At 36.7% G+C, this 20,277-nt stretch overlaps 1 protein-coding gene across 1 annotated transcript in view; it reads right to left on the bottom strand.

The window, feature by feature from the left end:
- The window catches only part of LOC110308510 (uncharacterized), a gene marked incomplete at its 5' end in the record, with an annotated part of 288,808 nt that overhangs the window by 62,224 nt on the left and 206,307 nt on the right, over positions 1–20,277 (bottom strand). Inside the window, 1 exon segment of the mRNA XM_021180950.2 lies at positions 16,462–16,621. Coding sequence (XP_021036609.2) covers positions 16,462–16,621 — 160 coding nt within the window.

Genomic DNA, 20,277 nt, shown 5'->3' with positions numbered 1-20,277 from the left:
TTCACCAGAGACTATGAGAGCCAGAAGATCCTGGACGGATGTTATACAGACACTAAAAGAACACAAATTCCAGCCCAGGCTACTATACCCAGCCAAACTCTCAATTAACATAGATGGTGAAACCAAAGTATTCCACGACAAAACCAAATTCACACATTATCTCTCCACGAATCCAGCCCTTCAAAGGATAATAACAGAAAAAAACCAATACAAGGACAGGAACCACGCCCTAGAAACAACAAGAAGGTAATCCCTCAACAAACCTAAAAGAAGACAGCCACAAGAACAGAATGCCAACTTTAACAACAAAAATAACAGGAAACAACAATTACTTTTCCTTAATATCTCTTAATATCAATGGACTCAACTCCCCGATAAAAAGACATAGACTAACAAACTGGCTACACAAACAAGACCCAACATTTTGCTGCTTACAGGAAACTCATCTCAGAGAAAAAGATAGACACTACCTCAGAATGAAAGGCTGGAAAACAATTTTCCAAGCAAATGGTATGAAGAAACAAGCTGGAGTAGCCATTCTAATATCTGATAAGATTGACTTCCAACCCAAAGTCATTAAAAAAGACAGGGAGGGACACTTCATACTCATCAAAGGTAAAATCCTCCAAGAGGAACTATCAATCCTGAATATCTATGCTCCAAATACAAAGGCAGCCACATTCATTAAAGAAACTTTAGTAAATCTCAAAGCACACATTGCACCTCATACAATAATAGTGGGAGATCAACATACCACTTTCACCAATGGACAGATCATGGAAACAGAAACTAAACAGGGACACAGAGAAACTAAGAGAAATTATGAATCAAATGGATCTGGCAGATATCTACAGAACATTCTATCCCAAAACAAAAGGATATACCTTCTTCTCAGCACCTCATGGTACCTTCTCCAAAATTGACCACAAAATTGGTCACAAAACAGGCCTCAACAGATACAAAAATATTGAAATTGTCCCATGCATCCTATCAGATCACCATGGACTAAGGTTGATCTTCAATAACAAAATAAATAATAGAAAGCCAACCTTCACATGGAAACTGAACAACACTCTTCTCAATGATACCTTGGTCAAGGAAGGAATAAAGAAAGAAATTAAGGACTTTTTAGAGTTCAATGAAAATGAAGCCACAACATATCCAAACTTATGGGACGCAATGAAAGCATTTCTAAGAGGAAAACTCATAGCTCTGAGTGCCTCCAAAAGGAAACTAGAGAGAGCACACATTAGCAGCTTGACAACATACCTAAAAGCACTAGAACAAAAGGAAGCAAATTCACCCAAGAGGAGTAGAAGGCAGGAAATAATCAAACTCAGGGGCGAAATCAACCAAGTGGAAACAAGAAAAACTATTCAAAGAATCAACCAATCAAGGAGCTGGTTCTTTGAGAAAATCAACAAGATAGATAAACCCTTAGCCAGACTCACTAGAGGGCACAGGGAAAGCATCCTAATTAACAAAATCAGAAATGAAAAAGGAGACATAACAACAGATCCTGAAGACATCCAAAACACCATCAGATCCTTCTACCAAAGGCTATACTCAACAAAACTGGAGAACCTGGATGAAATGGAGAAGTTCCTAGACAGATACCAGGTACCAAAGTTGAATCCAGATCAGGTTAATGATCTAAACAGCCCTATATCCCCCAAAGAAATAGAAGCAGTCATTAATAGTCTCCCAACTAAAAAAAGCCCAGGACCAGATGGGTTTAGTGCAGAGTTCTATCAGACCTTCAAAGAAGATCTAATCCCAGTTCTTCACAAACTATTCCACAAAATAGAAACAGAAGGTACTCTACCCAACTCATTCTATGAAGCCACAATTACTCTGATACCTAAACCACAAAAAGACCCAACAAAGATAGAAAACTTCAGACCAATATCCCTTATGAATATTGATGCAAAAATCCTCAATAAAGTTCTTGCTAACCGAATCCAAGAACACATCAAAACAATCATCCATCCTGACCAAGTAGGTTTCATCCCAGGGATGCAGGGATGGTTCAATATACGGAAATCCATCAACGTAATCCAGTATATAAACAAATTCAAAGACAAAAACCACATGGTCATCTCATTAGATGCGGAAAAAGCATTTGACAAGATCCAACACCCATTCATGATAAAAGTCTTGGAAAGATCAGGAATTCAAGGCCCATACCTAAACATGATAAAAGCAATCTACAGCAAACCAGTAGCCAACATCAATGTAAATGGTGAGAAGCTTGAAGCAATCCCTCTAAAATCAGGGACTAGACAAGGCTGTCCACTTTCTCCATACCTATTCAACATTGTACTTGAAGTCCTAGCCAGAGCAATTCGACAACAAAAGGAGATCAAAGGGATACAAATTGGAAAAGATGAAGTCAAAATATCACTCTTTGCAGATGATATGATAGTATATATAAGTGACCCTAAAAATTCCACCAGAGCACTCCTAAGCCTGATAAACAGCTTCGGTGAAGTAGCTGGATATAAAATTAACTCAAACAAATCAATGGTCTTTCTCTACACAAAGAATAAACAGGCTGAGAAAGAAATTAGGGAAACAACACCCTTCTCAATAGTCACAAATAATATTAAATATCTTGGCGTAAGTCTAACTAAGGAAGTGAAAGATCTGTATAATAAAAACTTCAAGTCTCTGAAGAAAGAAATTCTAGAAGATCTCAGAAGATGGAAAGATCTCCCATGCTCATGGATTGGCAGGATCAACATTGTAAAAATGGCTATCTTGCCAAAAGCAATCTACAGATTCAATGCAATCCCCATCAAAATTCCAACTCAATTCTTCAACGAATTAGAAAGTGCAATCTGCAAATTCATCTGGAATAACAAAAAACCTAGGATAGCAAAAACTCTTCTCAAGGATAAAAGAACCTCTGGTGGAATCACCATGCCTGACCTAAAGCTCTACTACAGAGCAATTGCGATAAAAACTGCATGGTACTGGTATAGTGACAGACAAATAGACCAATGGAATAGAATTGAAGACCCAGAAATGAACCCACACACCTATGGTCACTTGATCTTCGACAAGGGAGCTAAAAACATCCAGTGGAAGAAAGACAGCATTTTCAACAAATGGTGCTGGCACAACTGGTTGTTAACATGTAGAAGAATGCGAATCGATCCATTCCTATCTCCTTGTACTAAGGTCAAGTCTAAGTGGATCAAGGAACTTCACATAAAACCAGAGACACTGAAACTTATAGAGGAGAAAGTGGGGAAAAGCCTTGAAGATATGGGCACAGGGGAAAAATTCCTGAATAGAACAGTAATGGCTTGTGCTGTAAGATCGAGAATTGACAAGTGGGACCTCATGAAACTACAAAGCTTCTGCAAGGCTAAAGACACCATCAATAAGACAAAAAAACCACCAACAGATTGGGAAAGGATCTTCACCTATCCTAAATCAGATAAGGGACTAATATCCAATATATATAAAGAACTCAAGAAGGTGGACTCCAGAAAGTCAAATAACCCCATTAAAAAATGGGGCTCAGAACTGAACAAAGAATTCTCACCTGAGGAATACCAAATGGCAGAGAAGCACCTGAAAAAATGTTCAACATCCTTAATCATCAGGGAAATGCAAATCAAAACAACCCTGAGATTCCACCTCACACCAGTCAGAATGGCTAAGATCAAAAATTCAGGTGACAGCAGATGCTGGCGAGGATGTGGAGAAAGAGGAACACTCCTCCATTGTTGGTGGGATTGCAAGCTTGTACAACCACTCTGGAAATCAGTCTGGCGGTTCCTCAGAAAATTGGACATAGTACTACCGGAGGATCCAGCAATACCTCTCCTGGGCATATATCCAGAAGATGTCCCAACCGGTAAAAAGGACACATGCCCCACTATGTTCATAGCAGCCCTATTTATAATAGCCAGAAGCTGGAAAGAACCCAGATGTCCCTCAACAGAGGAATGGATACAGAAATTATGGTACATTTACACAATGGAGTACTACTCAGCTATTAAAAAGAATGAATTTATGAAATTCCTAGCCAAATGGATGGACCTGGAGGGCATCATCTTGAGTGAAGTAACACAATCACAAAAGAACTCACACAATATGTATTCACTGATAAGTGGATATTAGCCCAAAACTTAGGAAACCCAAGATATAAGATACAATTTGCTAAACGCATGAAACTCAAGAAGAATGAAGACCAAAGTGTGGACACTGTGCACCTTCTTAGAATTGGGAACAAAACACCCAGGGAAGGAGTTACAGAGACAAAGTTCGTAGCTGTGATGAAAGGATGGACCATTTAGAGACTGCCGTATCCAGGGATCCATCCCATAATCAGCTTCTAAATGCTGACACCATTGCATACACTAGCAAGATTTTGCTGAAAGGACCCAAATATAGCTGTCTCTTGTGAGACGATGCCGGGGCCTAGCAAACACAGGAGTGGATGTTCACAGTCAGCTATTGGATGTATCACAGGGCTCCCAATGGAGAAGCTAGAGAAAGTACCCAAGGAGCTAAAGGGATCTGCAACCCTATTGTTGGAACAACATGATGTACTAACCAGAACCCCGGAGCTCTTGTCTCTAGCTGCATATGTATCGAAAGATGACCTAGTAGGCCATCAATGGAAAGAGAGGCCCACTGGACTTGCAAACTTTATATGCCCCAATATAGGGGAATGCCAGGGCCAAAAGAATGGGAATGGGTGGGTAGGGAAGTGGGGGGCGCTATGGGGGACTTTTGGGATCGCATTGGAAATGTAATTGAGGAAAATATGTAATAAAAATATTAAAAATTAAAAAAAAAAAACAAAAACTAATTTCCGGAGTCTTTTTTCCCCTGAATTATGGAGACAATACAGTTATCATAAAAGACAGGAATTTTAGAAAAGTAGATAAAAATAACAAAGAAGGATATCAGTTGAAGATATGACCACACAACAAACCTATGGATGATTCTGTAATAAGACAAAATATATGCCTCCTCCATTTGATTGTTCAAGACTTATTTGCATCTCTGCATTTGATTTTGAGTAGAATCATCAGAGTGAAATTACTGTATCAAGTAATAAGATTATTCTTAAAATAGTCATGCTAGAACTATTTCCAAAGATTTACTGCCTTATGTTCTATTAGAGTATAGATGCTCAAGATAGGAGGGTTGATTTTATGTATCTCAATTATTCCTAACCCCCACTTCCCAGGTATTATATACTCTTGAATACATTAGAATGAGCTTATTATTGGTATGCCACAACAAGTATTATATCATGTTTCTTCTCTGTAAAAACCAGTATTAAAAATTGAAAAATTTCAAAGCATTTATAGGTATTTTTTATAAGTCTCATTGACAACTTAGTGGCTAACCATTTTTAATTTTTAATTTTCAGCCTTATTTAAAACTTAATTTTCTTTTGTTAATAAGTTATCATTTGGAATAGTAGCCTTTCTCAATTTTTAAACTTTTTCCATGTAGTTATTGGGCTGAGTCTGGAGTTATTTTTTTTTTCTCTCCAAAACTCTGTGACACTATTCCATCATCTTCAAGCTTAGAGGCCACAATAAAGAATTCAGAAGTCAACCTGAGTATTTCACCTCTCTACTAACTTACCTACTGAATGCATTTGCTATTAAAATCCCTTAAAAGTAATACTAACAGAATACTTGTTCAAAACCTAATATTTTATGATACTGATAAATTGTGATCTCTTATTCTGTAGTACTATGTTCTGAAAATGATTCTTTGAAGAGTTTGAAAGTAAGGCAGAAATGTTACAGATTAAAGATTATATGTAAAATCAGCATAGAAATTGAATTTACAATGTCTTAAAAGTTTATGTGGGGGTCACTGAATTGTTATAATTATGCAACCCTACAATTAATGTAAACAAGTTAATTGTTAACATTTTCCACTAATTATTTGATACTTAATGACTCATTTTAGTCTATGCAAGCAATTTTCTCATATTCACTTTTTTTTTTCTTTTACCAATTCTATGCTTAATTCCCAATCGTTATCTTACTACCTCCTCTGTCCCCTCTTCATTTTACAGTGTGTCATGGGACATGTTTGTACTATTTCACCTCTTGTACTGGGAACTTGTATGAGAATAGACACAGAAAATAAGATGCTCACAAGACGGAGAGGATGAATATCCTTGGACATATCTCAAGTCCATTCTGTATTCCTATGGAACTGTGAGCAGATACTGAGGGCTCATGTGCACACAGGTGTCCTTGTGATGAGAAAGGTAGCAGTTAAAACCTTAACTTTCCTAACTTCATTCAGTTTTGCTATTTTGAAGGTCAAGGATAAATGGGCATAGTGGATTTTGTTTCTGTATATTGTAGAAATTCTGTTAAATCTGGATACTCATTCACTGATTTAGTCACTCTAGTGTCAGATGCAGGTTTATCATTCATTCCTTCACGCATTCATTTCTTATAAGTCACCCTTTGTATATCTTATTTTTATAATTATTTCAGAGAAATGATGGAGTACTGTTATTATATCATGGCCTGAAGTCTTGTGTTTACCTTTACAAGATATGAGACAGGAACACTAAATATTTCACAAGCAAAGTTATAGGAAAATGTATGGGAAGACAAAACCATTTATTTTTCCAGTTAATTACAAGACCAAGTCATTGAATGGGAAAATGATGGCACAAAGGGAATTATTTAGGATATGAATGGTAGACAAGGGCCTGGTTTTGACTGTTAAAACATGGAGCTGAGGTTGAGCAAAGATCTTTGACTAGTAGCAAATTATACTAACCCTGTGGGTAACCAATTGTATTGACCCCCATGGCATGTGGACCAGCTAGGGGCATACATTTTGCTCATAGGCATTTCTGACCTCCCTATCCAGACTTAGGCCAATAGTGACTACAGCAGTTAAGTTTCAACCATTATAAATATTTTCTGTTTTCAGAAATATGGTATTTCATTTCTTTGCTTCAAATGCCTTCCTTTTGGTGCCATTTTTTCCCTGAGACTACATAGGTCTTAAATATTGTTCCTAATCATCTTGTATTGACCCAGTAAGAGTTAACATTGTCTTTGTTCATGTTGTCAACATACCACTAAGCTCCTAGTAAACTATTGTGACTTCACTGTCTACTTGATAACCCCATTAGAACATGAGGTTGTCTTCTCTTACTTGCCTTCATATTGAACAAAATTGTTTATTTTATTAAAAGGTGGTCAAAAAACACATGGGGGAAATTAATGAAGAGTTGAAAGAAAAATATTAATGTCTGTGAGTCTCAGGTTTTTGTCTGTAAAGTGGGTTTATCTGTAATGTGAAACACATATATTTGCCTTAATAATTAAATGAATCAACATATAAATGGCCTACAAATTGTTTCTATAGTTCTCACACAGTGGTCAGAGAGATACGTTATTCACTTTCCTTCAGCCCTTGACCTAAATGTCAAAGAGAAAACATCAGCTGAAACAATTTCTCTTCGCAGGTACGGATATTCTGATGATGTTTACCAGTACTGAATTATCCAAGTTTTGTCACTGCTAAAAAAAAATTGTTCAGAGTACCTAACTGTGGGAATTAGATGAGTTAATGTGAACTAAGGTCACAAGAGAGACAAAAAAATTGATAAAGTTATATTTCAGCCTCTATAATCTACATGCTTTCAAACCATCTGAAGGGCCTGTGTCTCTCTTCTGTCTGTAAGACATGAAAAAGTGGTTTTGACCCTTTCTGTTAAAGAACATTGTCTCTCAAAATAAATAAATAAATAAATAAATAAATAAATAAATAAATAAAAGGCAGGAATATATATCGATGCTTTATAGTAAATTTCATTTGCTACTACATAATTATTAAAGGATAAGTAGCTCCTGCATTATTAATGAGAATAAAGAGATGACAATTAAATAACCATTACTAATGACTTGTTCATTAATATGCTAGTAGTTGGCTGTTTGATCGTGAAGAATTAATGTAGGAGAAAAATTTAGTAAATAATAAAATATAAAGCTGAATCTTATGTCTCAGCTAATTAGCAATATATCTCATTCTAGGGCACTCTAAGGAAAAATTTGCATAGTGAATTAGAGAAGTAGTTCAAAGCTAATAGGTGCTGTCTACACACAGAGTCCTCACAACCCTGTGTCTCTCTGAGTTCAAGTTTGTTTACTCTTAGAAAAACTTGATTTCCTGTGTCTGAGGAGCATAAGCTTATAAAAAAAAAAGATGAAAAGACTGGTATATATGACTCCAGTAAAGGGATGCTAACAAACTAAGTGTTAATGAATCAAAAACATATGGATTGGACTTCACTTCAAATAGAAATCATTTTAGAATTAAGGGAGAAAGTACTTAGCGGAACGCAATAGATCTTTGTCAATTTTAAAACCCAAACATTTGAGGTGTCTTCAGAAAGCTCTACTTATTCCTTTATTTGGTTGTTATTTACCATTTCCATTTTATAGAAGAGCTCAATCTCTCTATGGCTAAATAGCCTTTCAAAAGCTTAACAATGTATTGGTTAGCTTAAAAACAAACATCCTGGACTTTTAGAGATAAAAAGAGAGGTGTTTCCATTATCCAAGACCACCCAACTGAGAGGGGATATCCCCGTTTGCTGTTTCTTTGCTATGACTTTGAAAACATACAAGTGAATTTGCTGTTGCTACATATCTTCTTAAAAGAGCAATTCTCTTGTGTATTTTCAAAAATGTTGCTAAAACTTAGATTTTTTCCCAATTAGTTGAGTTACTGTCAACATCTTTATTGTAGAAAAACTTAAATTTTTGTATTGGAATCATAGTCTACAGTCACATAAAATATTTGGCAGCCACCGTTATGGTGAAATAAAATTAGGAAAAATGGACAACTCGGGGTAGATACAGGATACTGACTGTATACTTAATTCCTCAACAGAAAGAATTGTGGCTGAGATCATTTGGGAATATCCTTAAGCTGTGCTCAATACAACATGTTCTCTATTAGGATAATCCAGTGACTGGTGGATCAACAGCCTTTTGAGAAACTGAAGGACATGCTCACATGAAAATCCTAAAGAATCCCATGCTCCTATTACAGGGCCCTCATTATAATGTCTAGGGTTACATCTATGATTCTAAAAAATCCATGTATTGTTTGGCTACCTTGACCTTTATATTGTTTAATTCTAAAAGAGGTAGTTTCCTGAAACCCACTTTGTATATACCCAACAACCTAGTTATGTATCAACCAGAAAGAATCAGGGGGCCTTTTATTGTTTGTTTGTTTATTTTTTATTTTTACTATATACTTTTATTTTTTAATTATGGGTTTAGACGTGAGGAGTACTGTGCTCATGTGATTGGAGATGTCCTCAGATTTCAGAAGAAAACATCCTTGTCCCTAAATCTGAAGTCACAGATAGTTGTTCGGGTTATAAGAACCGAACTCAGATCTTTTGGAAAAGCAGGGAGTGCTCACAACCATCAGCAATCTCCCTAGCCATTCTGGGTTGTTACTATAGAAATTTGAATGGAACTATCTTATGAAATTACCATATGAGGTAGCTACAACACTCCTGTGTATATACCCACAAGATTCTAAATCCTATTATAGAAGAAACTTGTATCTGTATGTTTGCTGACAATAGGCAAGTTATGGGATAAGACTAGATGCCCACCATCAGGAAAGTAGATGAAGACAATGTGATACATATGAACTCATGCACAAACACATGCACAGAGTTTTCAGCCACAGGAGGAATAAAATTATGTCACTGAAAATGAATACAACTGGAGATTACCATATTAAAGCTACATATTCCTAGAACGATATATATTGCATGTTTTTCTTATTTACAATCCTAGATTTGAGTGTTCATTTTGTCTGTGTGTGTGTGTGTGAGAGAGAGAGAGAGAGAGAGAGACAGAGAGAGACACAGAGAGAGAGAGACAGAGAGAGACAGAGAGAAAGAGAGAGAGACAGAGAGAGACACAGAGAGAGAGAATATACACATATGCATGTATGCATGGATGTAAAAGTACAAACGAGATTGCCCTGAGGTCTGATGTTGAATTACATGTGCTGGAAGGAAGAAAAAAAAAAGAGTCAGAGATGAATGTGACTCAAGTATGTGGACACTTGTACAAACTGTCTTTGTGAAACCATCCTTCTATATAATGAATATGCTCCAATAAAACGTTTACATTAAAAAGTCAATCTTCTGTATTTTGTAGGCATTATTCTTCCGACTACTCTTTGGAATTCCGTCTTATACTAGGCTTCCATTTCCACCATCTCCCTGATTCAAATTTCCTGCTTTCATTTTCGGCATTTTACTTCTCCTCATTCATTTTCAAGTCCCTGTCAAGCTACTGAAATGCTCAAAGATCCACCCCTCTGCTTCAGGTCTCCTCCATGAGGACCACTCAGTGGAATGTAAAACAACTCAAACTGAAATTGTGTGAGCAGGTCAACATTAAACTCATTTATTTCAGTGATGTAAAAATGATACATCCTTAAGTTAAGCAATTTATACAGATCAGTGCAAAGATAGCCCAGAGCCCTACATACATGAGTTAGGTCTTTGCATTAATACTCTCAATGACTTTGTGCAGTCTGTGGAAAAAATACAGACCCACAATTAGACAATTTTGTTTTCTCAATTGGTATTTGACACTGTTCTATCCATTGTTGTAGTTAAGGGAGAAAAAGACTTCCAGTGTCCAAATTTGCCTTCCTATGACTATTCCACCAATTTATTTGTTCCTTTCTTTTACACAGAAAAGCCTTAGTATCCCCACTCCTCGTACTCATCTGCAACTCCCCTACCATGACTGTCATCTTGTCTTTAACATTGCCAAGCAGAGCATCACAGACCAAAGCATTCTGCTCATCTTGACTTCAAATTCCAGCTAAAGATGAACTCTGCCTCTATTCAAGCACCCCGAGTCTGCTTGCATGTGCGTGCAGTTTATTTGTAAACACTGTTGTTTGGCTTTTCTGTACACTACATGACTAAACAAGCATGTGGTTTATTTCTTTTATTTCATTTTGTTAAAACATTATTTGTACATAACTTTCTTAGTAACTTTGTCAAATAATGAACTAAAGTTGTTATTCCATTGTTTTTATTGCTCTGCTGCACAGGAGAAGAAGGTCAGTAACAACTCCTGAATGAGGGAGCTTGTTGCTACATACCTGTTTCCCTGTTCACATTCATCTGAGCAGGTTAGATTCCTTCTTAGAAGACCTTTTGTACTTTCACACAGTCACCTGCAAACAATGACACTAACATTCACCAACCAAAATAATCACCTTCATCAACTGCCTGTGGCTGTGTGTGACGAATACTTACACTGAGAAATGGACATTTTAGATTGCATGCTTTCCCATTGGTCTTGCGGAGATCTCTAAATTTTGCACATTATTGTCCAATAAAATACTACTGCCTCTCACCTTCCTTTCCAGCTAATACTTTGCTTCTTTTTGTAATGAGCTCCAGTAGCCTATGTTAAAGTGGTAGTTTCTTTAAGAAAATAATTACAATGTAAATGAGTCCTCGGCAAATAGTAAGGCCCATTTGGAATTGAATTCCTAGGTATTGGAGCTTTCCTTCCTGATACATTTAAGATCGTTACATAAGTTTAACCATAGCTATTCAATCTACAGACCTAGAAATATCATTCTTTCTGCTGCTAATGAAGGTCCTACGGCACAAATTTATTAAAGGTATACGTTTGCATGGGATAATAATTGGGTCGATAATATTAAATTCATAGGCTCATTATTTAATTGCAAGGGCAGATTATGAATACAGCTTCTAAAATGTATTTTAATGAAAAACACTACATCCTGACCTAATCATATCAACCTTATGCTATCTAATTAAGGATGCAAAAAAGTCATTAGAGTTGCAAAATATTAGTTCCAGCTCCATCAGGCTGCAAGCTGCCCCTTCATGAATATATATACTTTTTACTCCATGATAAATAGTTAATGAGGTAAAAATGACAAAATTTGCATGTAGGCAAATTAGTTTAATAGAATGATGTCTTTTCTGACTACTGAAAGTGACCTTTCCTTACAAAAAAAATGGGTAAAATATTTTGAAATTATCTTCTTGGCTGCCACTGCACAGATGAAAAATTATATGAATGAAAATGTGAAAATTGTAAAATTCAACAATGTTAAGTTCACATCATAGTGTCATGCTTTGTGATTTTGCACTTATCAATTTAATAAAAGAAAATTAAGCCTATTATAAAATGTCCATTTATGGTACAATTTTTCCAGGACATAAAAAGGAGGGTTGCATTCTTAATAGCAGTATGACAAAATTCTCTATCAAATAGGAGAGCACAAGAATACTAGGCAACAGTGAAATGGATCCACAGGTAAAGGCACTTGCCACCAAACCTGAAGCCCTGAATTTGTTCACCATAGAGCCCACATGGTGGACTGAGAGAATCAACTCCTGTAAGTTATCCTCCGACCTATACACACAAACTGTGGTATGGATATGTATGCTCACAATGAGTGAATGAATGAATGAATGAATGAATGTCAAAAAGAATTCTAGTTTACACATTTGAAATACTTTTTATATTAAAATCCATCTTCCATTCTTAATTTGCTATTTTAGATTATAAAATAATTGTTCTCAGTTAAACTAGTATTGCATCTTGAGATTAGCGTGTCAATTGTTCAAAAGGGCAGGCTTGCTTCCTTGCTGAAAGAGATTAATGAAGCAAACACAAGACAACTTAAGATTCACATGAGAAATGAATTGTAAGACTTCAAACCACAAATATTCAGGACCCAGGAGACCTAACAAACAAGTCAAAGATAAGTCTATGAATTGATTTTAAAATGTTTAAATATGTTTTTTTGTTGTTATTTTCAGTTATGTGTACGTGTGTGCCTCTGAGGTTATGTATTATGAGTGAAGGTGACTTCAGCAGCAGATATGTCAGATCCCTCCGAAAGAGAGGTAGAGTTATAGAAGCTTGAGCCAAGGGACGTGAGTGTGAAGACTCAAACTTGAATCCCCAGGAAGAACACTACGACCCACTGATCCATTTCTTCAGCCCTACTTTTATTTTAAATTAAAAAAAATACATTTTATTCATGGGTGTGAATATGTGTGTGCCTGTATGGACATGTGTGTCCTATAGGATGCATGTGTATATCAGAGAACAACCTGTGAGAGTTGTTTCTCTGCTTTTACAGCATGGGTACCAGGGAACAAACCCAGGCTGTCAGCCTTAAAAGCAAGAGACTTTATTCACTGAGGCATCTCTTGAGAGTGTTTGTGTACTCTTAGCTTAACAAGTATACTGCTCTCAATATAGAGTAACAGGTACTCTGTGGGATTTCAAAGTATTTGTAAAACACATTCATATTTCTTACCCTGATGGAGGCTGAGTCAATATGTGTTGTAGAGAATAATAGATTTTTATATAGACATATGACCCAACTGCAGCTAAATCAAAACCCATTCTACCATCATTTTGATTCAATTGTTCACCTAAATTACATTTAATCTACTTGGTATTTCTCTGCTCCATTTGAATGTGAATGCAAAAAGTAACTGTCACTCAAAGTTTGAAGTCTCCTCCCAAGTTCTCCTTTTCCTCCAACAGGAATCAGCTAAGTAATTTTTTTGTTTGTTTGTTTGTTTTGTTTTTCAAGACAGGGTTTCTCTGTGTAGCCCTGACTGTCCTTGAACTCATTTTGTAGACCAGGCTGGCTTCGGACTCAGAAATCCACCTGCCTCTGTCTCCCGAGTGCTGGGATTAAAGGCGTGCGCCACCACGCCCGGCCACTATGTAATTTTATAGGGGACAACATAAACATTAATAATTTTGTAAGTTTCTTCAATATTCCTTCTAGCATTAAAGTATCAGTCTTCTCATCCCTTTGCTAAACAGAGCCAATAACTATCACAATAATTACGTTTTTCTCTGTTTTTTTTTTTTTAACTTACAGCTGTTCATATCAGATCATCCTAGTACTCAACTTTGGATAGCTTCCAAGTTTCTAAACTTCCATGTTGTGAAACTTAATAATGAAATAAAATGCTCTTTATAAATACCCTAGGCACTGTGAAATTATCACAGAGAGGAAGTGCTCTTGAATAATTGATTTCAACTGTTTTGGACCTTTACACATGTTTTGTAAGTCACCGAGAACCTGAGATGAATACACAGTAGACTTAAATGTGTTTTGCTTCAGTAAGAGGACAGTGATCTGAGAAAAGTCAGTTCCCTTGTTAGGTTAACTATAAAGCAGAAGTAAAGACACATACACCTCACCAGGCAGTGGTGGTGCACACCTTTAATCCCAGCACTTGGGAGGCAGAGGCAGGTGGATTTCTGAGTTCGAGGCCAGCCTGGTCTACAGAGTGAGTTCCAGGACAGCCAGGGATACATAGAGAAACCATGTCCAAAAAACAAAAATAAAACAAAACATAAAAGACACACACCTGAAGGAAAACAGCTTGCAGTTTCCTAGGCTAACATTTAAATCTCTGTTAAATAGGTAGCAGGATAAGGCTCACTATATCCATTCCATGTGTAACAGTACACTCAATTATAGTGAACTGAATGGAAAATGCCCCCATAGGCTCGTACATTTGAACACTTGGTCCCCAGTTGAGGTGCTGTCTGTGGGTGGTTTTGGAACCTATAGGCAGCGGGGCCTTGCTGGAGGAAATGTGCCACTAGGCGTGAGATTTGAAGGGATACAGTCTTTCCCATTTCTACTTCTCTCTCACTGTTCTGTGTGTGGTTGAGATGTGATCCTCAAATTACTGCTCTTACTATCATGGACATTTAGCCTTCTGGTATCATAATCCAAAATCAACATTTGAGTTGCCTTTGGTCATGGTATTTTATCACAATAATTAACATGCCAATAGTTCATGAATGTATTAAAACTTATTTAGTACATATGTACTAAAAGACACAAATGATATAAAGACTAAGAGATCCCTCTAAATCTACAAGGAAAGCTTAGTTCCAAAGAAAGGGGGGCCCATGAACATTCTTAGGTTGTCAGAAATGTACAGTCAGGTAGGACAGGAAGTTGTAGCCAAACGAAAACAGTCCTGTCTGGATTAAATCTACAGAGAAGGCCCTTGGAGTAAGACTTGGAGCATGGTGCTCATCATATCATGCACATGAGCTAAGGAATCTCCCTTAAAAGGGAGTGTTTGTGACCTCTCACACATATGTTTATGAAATTATTCATACTTTTATGAATAATTTGCATTGTAGAAAAGATGCACGCTGAGGTGAGAAGGGTCAAGATGCAGGAGATGTGACTCAGAAAGTCAGCGAGAAACAGTGAACAGGAAGAAAGGCAAGGTTGCATTTACATGTTAGAAAAATCGTGATAACCAGAGCAGAGAAGGAATCCGCAGTGTGAAAATGGGGCAGCAGCAGGGTGAAATTACAAATAGACATTGCTGTTCTCCGGGTCCTGCAGCTCTGTCTCAGTGGGCATCAGGGCATCTATGTTGTAAAGGGAAATAGATGGGAGAAGAAAATCTCAGCAAGTTCAATGAGACTTGCTCAAATAAAAGTCAACAAGAGGAAGGCAGATTTGGAAAAGAAACCAACCAAACCTCAGCATTCTGGTCGTTTGCACTTCAGAATAGATGAAAATGCTTTCTCCAAAGACCACAGGAGTATAATTCCTTTGGTGTCCTGATCCAGATGGGGGGCATGTTTTAAGGAAAAACAAGTCTGAGATCTATTTGGGTTGAACTACAGTAGTTTATTTTGGGGCTATCCATCTGAAAATATCAAAATAAGCTACTGGCCTATATATTTTGGGACTCAAAAGGGAGGTGTGGCCACATGTGTATATGTGACAGCCTTTAACAGGACGGGCGATATTTTGAAAGCAGTTGATCAAAGCGATGTGAGGAGTAAAAAAACAAGCAAGAAAAACAGGTACACAAACTCTGATGATACTAATAGAGATGAAGCCACAGAAGAAAATGTCCAGTGCTACCAAAAAGATTAAAATCATTTGTCTAATGCCTGTTCTGAAAACCTAAGGGAGTAAAAGACTCTAAGGACTCACTAAGAAAGTCAACAAAAGACTACAGGGGAAAATTTATCTCCTCCCTTCTGCCTATTCTATTGAATCCTACCCCTCAGTGTGTGTGTGTGTGTGTGCATGCGTGCATGTGCACACACACATGTGCACATGTGTGAAAATAATAATGTCTACACTAAGAACCACCTCATTTTGACTAATAAACTGAAACAAGTATAATATCAAATCCACAAATTCATAATGTGGCATCAAGCAAGATACTGAACAACTTCCAGAACAGCCTGAGCGAAGGCACAGCTTACTGATGCAGGGGATGGAGTTGGGAGTTGGGAGATGGGAGACAGGGAGGTGGGGTTGTGGGGGTGGGAGTTTGGGGGGGTTCTTTTGCACAGTCGGGACAGCTTCACTCCCACTCACCTTCCTTCTCTCACCATGGATCCCTCTCCACTGCTCAGATCTTTTCACGATGTGACTCAGCTCCTGATTGGAAATTTCCAAATCATGTGGTATGAAGAACTTGCCTTCTTCACTGTGGATTCTCTGAAATGCATCTAATACCCAAGAGTCATTGCACAACCTAAGAAAAGAGGATTTCTTAGCTGAGTATTTTCCAAATACTCTTTTTTTTTTCTTCTAAAGTAATGAACAAGTTGAATTTTTTTCTAGTCAACAGCTATTGATTCGGCTCATCTATCTCATTCTTTTTCTTTAGAAATTATCTGATGGGTGAATTTCCAGAAATAGCTTAAATTTTTTCTCAGCTGCATACTCTAAGCCAACAAATGTAATCTGGGTGTTATGCTGTTATTTCCTACTGACTAGCTTGTGATGCCCAACAGACTGCAGAAAATTGAAGAATATTTGGTCACCGATTTTGATTGGACATCTAAATTAGGTAAATATTAGGAATTTTAAATTTGAATTCATTCTTCCCACATAAGTTGATTTTAGAATAATTCCCTCATCTCCATTCTGACCCCACCTTCCTCATGTCCTGTAAATTCCTTGACACTGCTAAGTAACATCTGTAGAGTATTTTTGGCATTAATTAAGTGTTTAAGAACATTCTACATTAAGTAGCCATATGTATGCTATCCCTAATCCACTTTTATTTATTTTAATTTATTTGTTGAAACCCAGAGTAAAAGTGAAACTCTGAAAGAAAGAGCCTGTTTATCCTTCTCCTTTTTGTAATTTTGGTTCTCCTTACATACCAGACCTAGTTTCAATAGAGGTGTGTTGGTAACCTCTAGGCTAGACCAAGGTCCTTCATAGATCAGTGTCAATATACTAACCAAGAGAAGTTTCAAAAGTAACTGTGGTGTGTAATGGACTCTCAAGATATTTAGCAATCTGTCCTCTGCATTTGAACCACTTGTGAGTTTCTGAGATGGTAGATGGTCTCCATCTGCTACAAAATAATGAACTTCAGACTGTATGATATCCAGTGGGCATATGTACAACCACATGTCTAAGGCTCGTGGAACATTATGACAGAGGATGCATAAAGATTGTATGAGCCAGAGGACCAAGGTGTCTGTTACAAGATAGTGTCTTCTATTTATGTCAGGGAAGCCACACCCATGATGTCTCAGTATGGTTGCTTAAACAAGATTAACACAATGGCAAACACAGTTGATATACCAGTGTTGGTGGGAGATAGTTCACAAGGTTCTACTCCTAAATGAAGAGCTACCAGCAATTAATGGCTGCTGGGAGAGCCAGGATTGGTCTTCTTCAGGGCCAAACCCCTTAGAGCTTATCCAACCTCAAGTGATCAACCCTAAACATATGTACATATGAGCACCAGTAAGTGGAGTCAGTAGTGTGTGTGTGTATATTCATATACAGATATGTATGTAATCGTTATTATTATTGAAGATGCTATAGTTTGAGGGGATTCTCATGAGGAATTGGGGGGGTTATGCAAATACAATACTTATGTATGAAATTCTCAAGAAAAATATACCTGGCCATAGGACAGAAACTATCTTTTGAAGATACCAGTTAGGAAACTGGAAGCACTTTACTTCTGGTCAGAATAATGAGATTTCCATCTAATTCATTCAGACAATCCTTAATAGAATTTATTGACTGTTCATTATAACTACACTATATTGTGCTATCCAAGACTTAATTTAATCCTATGTTAATTATATGTTAATAGTCTACAATTTTTAAAAAGTTAGGCTTACTCTGAAAAATTAACAGAAATAGAATTTAAAAGAATTAAGTCCAAAGTTTCTTTTGTTCCTTCCTGTTGACTCAAGTTTTATCACATATTTCCAGGTATGGGAGAACACATGCTTTTAATTCCAGCAATCGGGAGGCAGAAGCTAGTTGATTGCTTGTGAGTTCAAGGCTAGCCTGTTCTACAAAGCAAGTTCCAGGCCAGCTAGGTTACATAGTGAAACCCTGTCTTAAACAAACAAACAAACACATATTACTAATAGCTTCATTGAACTACCTCTAACTAGATTCTTCCTAAAATAGTACCAGTGAAAAACAAAACAAAACAAAACAAAACAAAACAAAACAAAACAAAACAAAACAAAACAAAACAAAACAAAACCCTTGTATTTCTGAATACAACTTATGAGTTTGTTTTATTTGTCAGTGACTTTGAATTCATCACAGGACTGGTTATGTAACCTGATAGCAGTGGGACTATCTATCTACATCTGTTGGGAATCAAACCCAGCATTTCGCATATGCAGCACAAACACAAATGCTCATCCTGCATTCCATACCTGCATCCCCAGCCAGCCTGGCACCATCTTGGAATGCTTCCACTGTTGTGCTCTGCTTTGAGAGGCTGGCCCAGCCATCCATATGCCTTGCTAGTTGGCTTATTAAGCAAGAACTACTCTTGACCATTCTCTTCTGTTTGCTCAAAGTAAGGTACATCTTTCTGTTGCCATGGTGATTTAGCACAGTTAAATTACTGTCAACTTGGTGTTGTAAACAGTTTCTATACGAAGATTTAAGGATTACCAACAATGCAATTAACTTTGAATTAATTAGGACTCACAGTCCTGCTTCTGCTAGCTTCTGTTCCTTTTGCCCAGAAAATGTCTGTCTTCTTTTTACTTCTCTTTTAGTCCGTGTGAAAGAATAATTATGTAAACATCAAAGCTTGGATCTGCAGGACAGTTAACAAATGTTTTGACAGAGAACAAAATGGCACATTGGAATATGGAAAGCTGTGCAAAGATTAATTGCATTTTAGTCATATTTAATTTTTTCTTGCCATTTTGGGTGGCATTTTCCAATGTAAAGCTCCATGGTGTGTTGTTAATGAGTCAATTTACAAACCTTTATTAGTTTTCTGGATATTTTATAGCTCTATAAAGCCAGTTTACACAAACAAGAAAAAGACACTTTGTGGTTGTATATGTAGATAAAAATAAATAAAGAGAAAATTCCTGGTTACAGAGTTTTATTATATAATGTGTTATGCAATATAACACATATCCAAACATGATTTTATTCTTTTGGATATGAGGACATTTGATTCTTTGATGTTGGTTTTTTTGGGTTTGTTTTGTTTGTTTTTTGTTTTCCTTGAATTTTCAGTTTTCATGTTCTTCTGAGAAAGCTGATGTTAGGTAAATTTCAAAAAGAAAAAAATAGTTCTTGTTTTGTTCTGAAATTGTGTATTGGTGACATTGATTAGCAAAACAAAAGAATCTGATGTATGCTCTATTTTAAATGTGTGTGTGTCAAGTTAAATGATGTCAATGAATGATACTGACTCCCAGTGAGCAAGAGACAGGGAGGGCAAAAACAACCATAGAAATACCAACTAGTGAACCTCAGAGAGGTTCATATAATGTTTATAGTATTTTTGCAGATTTGAGGTATTTAAGAGGGAGCTAACATTTTCTGACATCTATTAAATGAAATTGCAGTGTTATTGGTGATCATTGCAAACCTGGATTTCCTTTAACAACAGGACTTTTCAAAATGCCTGGTTTTCTTTCTTTCTTTCTTTCTTTCTTTCTTTCTTTCTTTCTTTCTTTCTTTCTTTCTGTCTGTCTGTCTGTCTGTCTGTCTGTCTGTCTTTCTTTCTTTCTTCCTTCCTTCCTTCCTTCCTTCCTTCCTCTCTCTCCTTCTCTCCTTCTCTCTTCTTTCTCTCTTCTTTCTTTCTTTCTTTCTTTCTTTCTTTCTTTCTTTCTTTCTTTCTTTCTTTCTTTCTCTCTTTTTCTCTTTCTCTCTTCTCTTTCTTTCTTT

This window comes from Mus caroli, unplaced genomic scaffold (genome assembly GCF_978045245.1).
Source record: "Mus caroli unplaced genomic scaffold, Mus_caroli_1 scaffold_15, whole genome shotgun sequence".
NCBI classification, from domain to species: Eukaryota; Metazoa; Chordata; class Mammalia; order Rodentia; family Muridae; genus Mus; species Mus caroli.
This window is presented reverse-complemented; position numbering and strand designations above follow the sequence as displayed.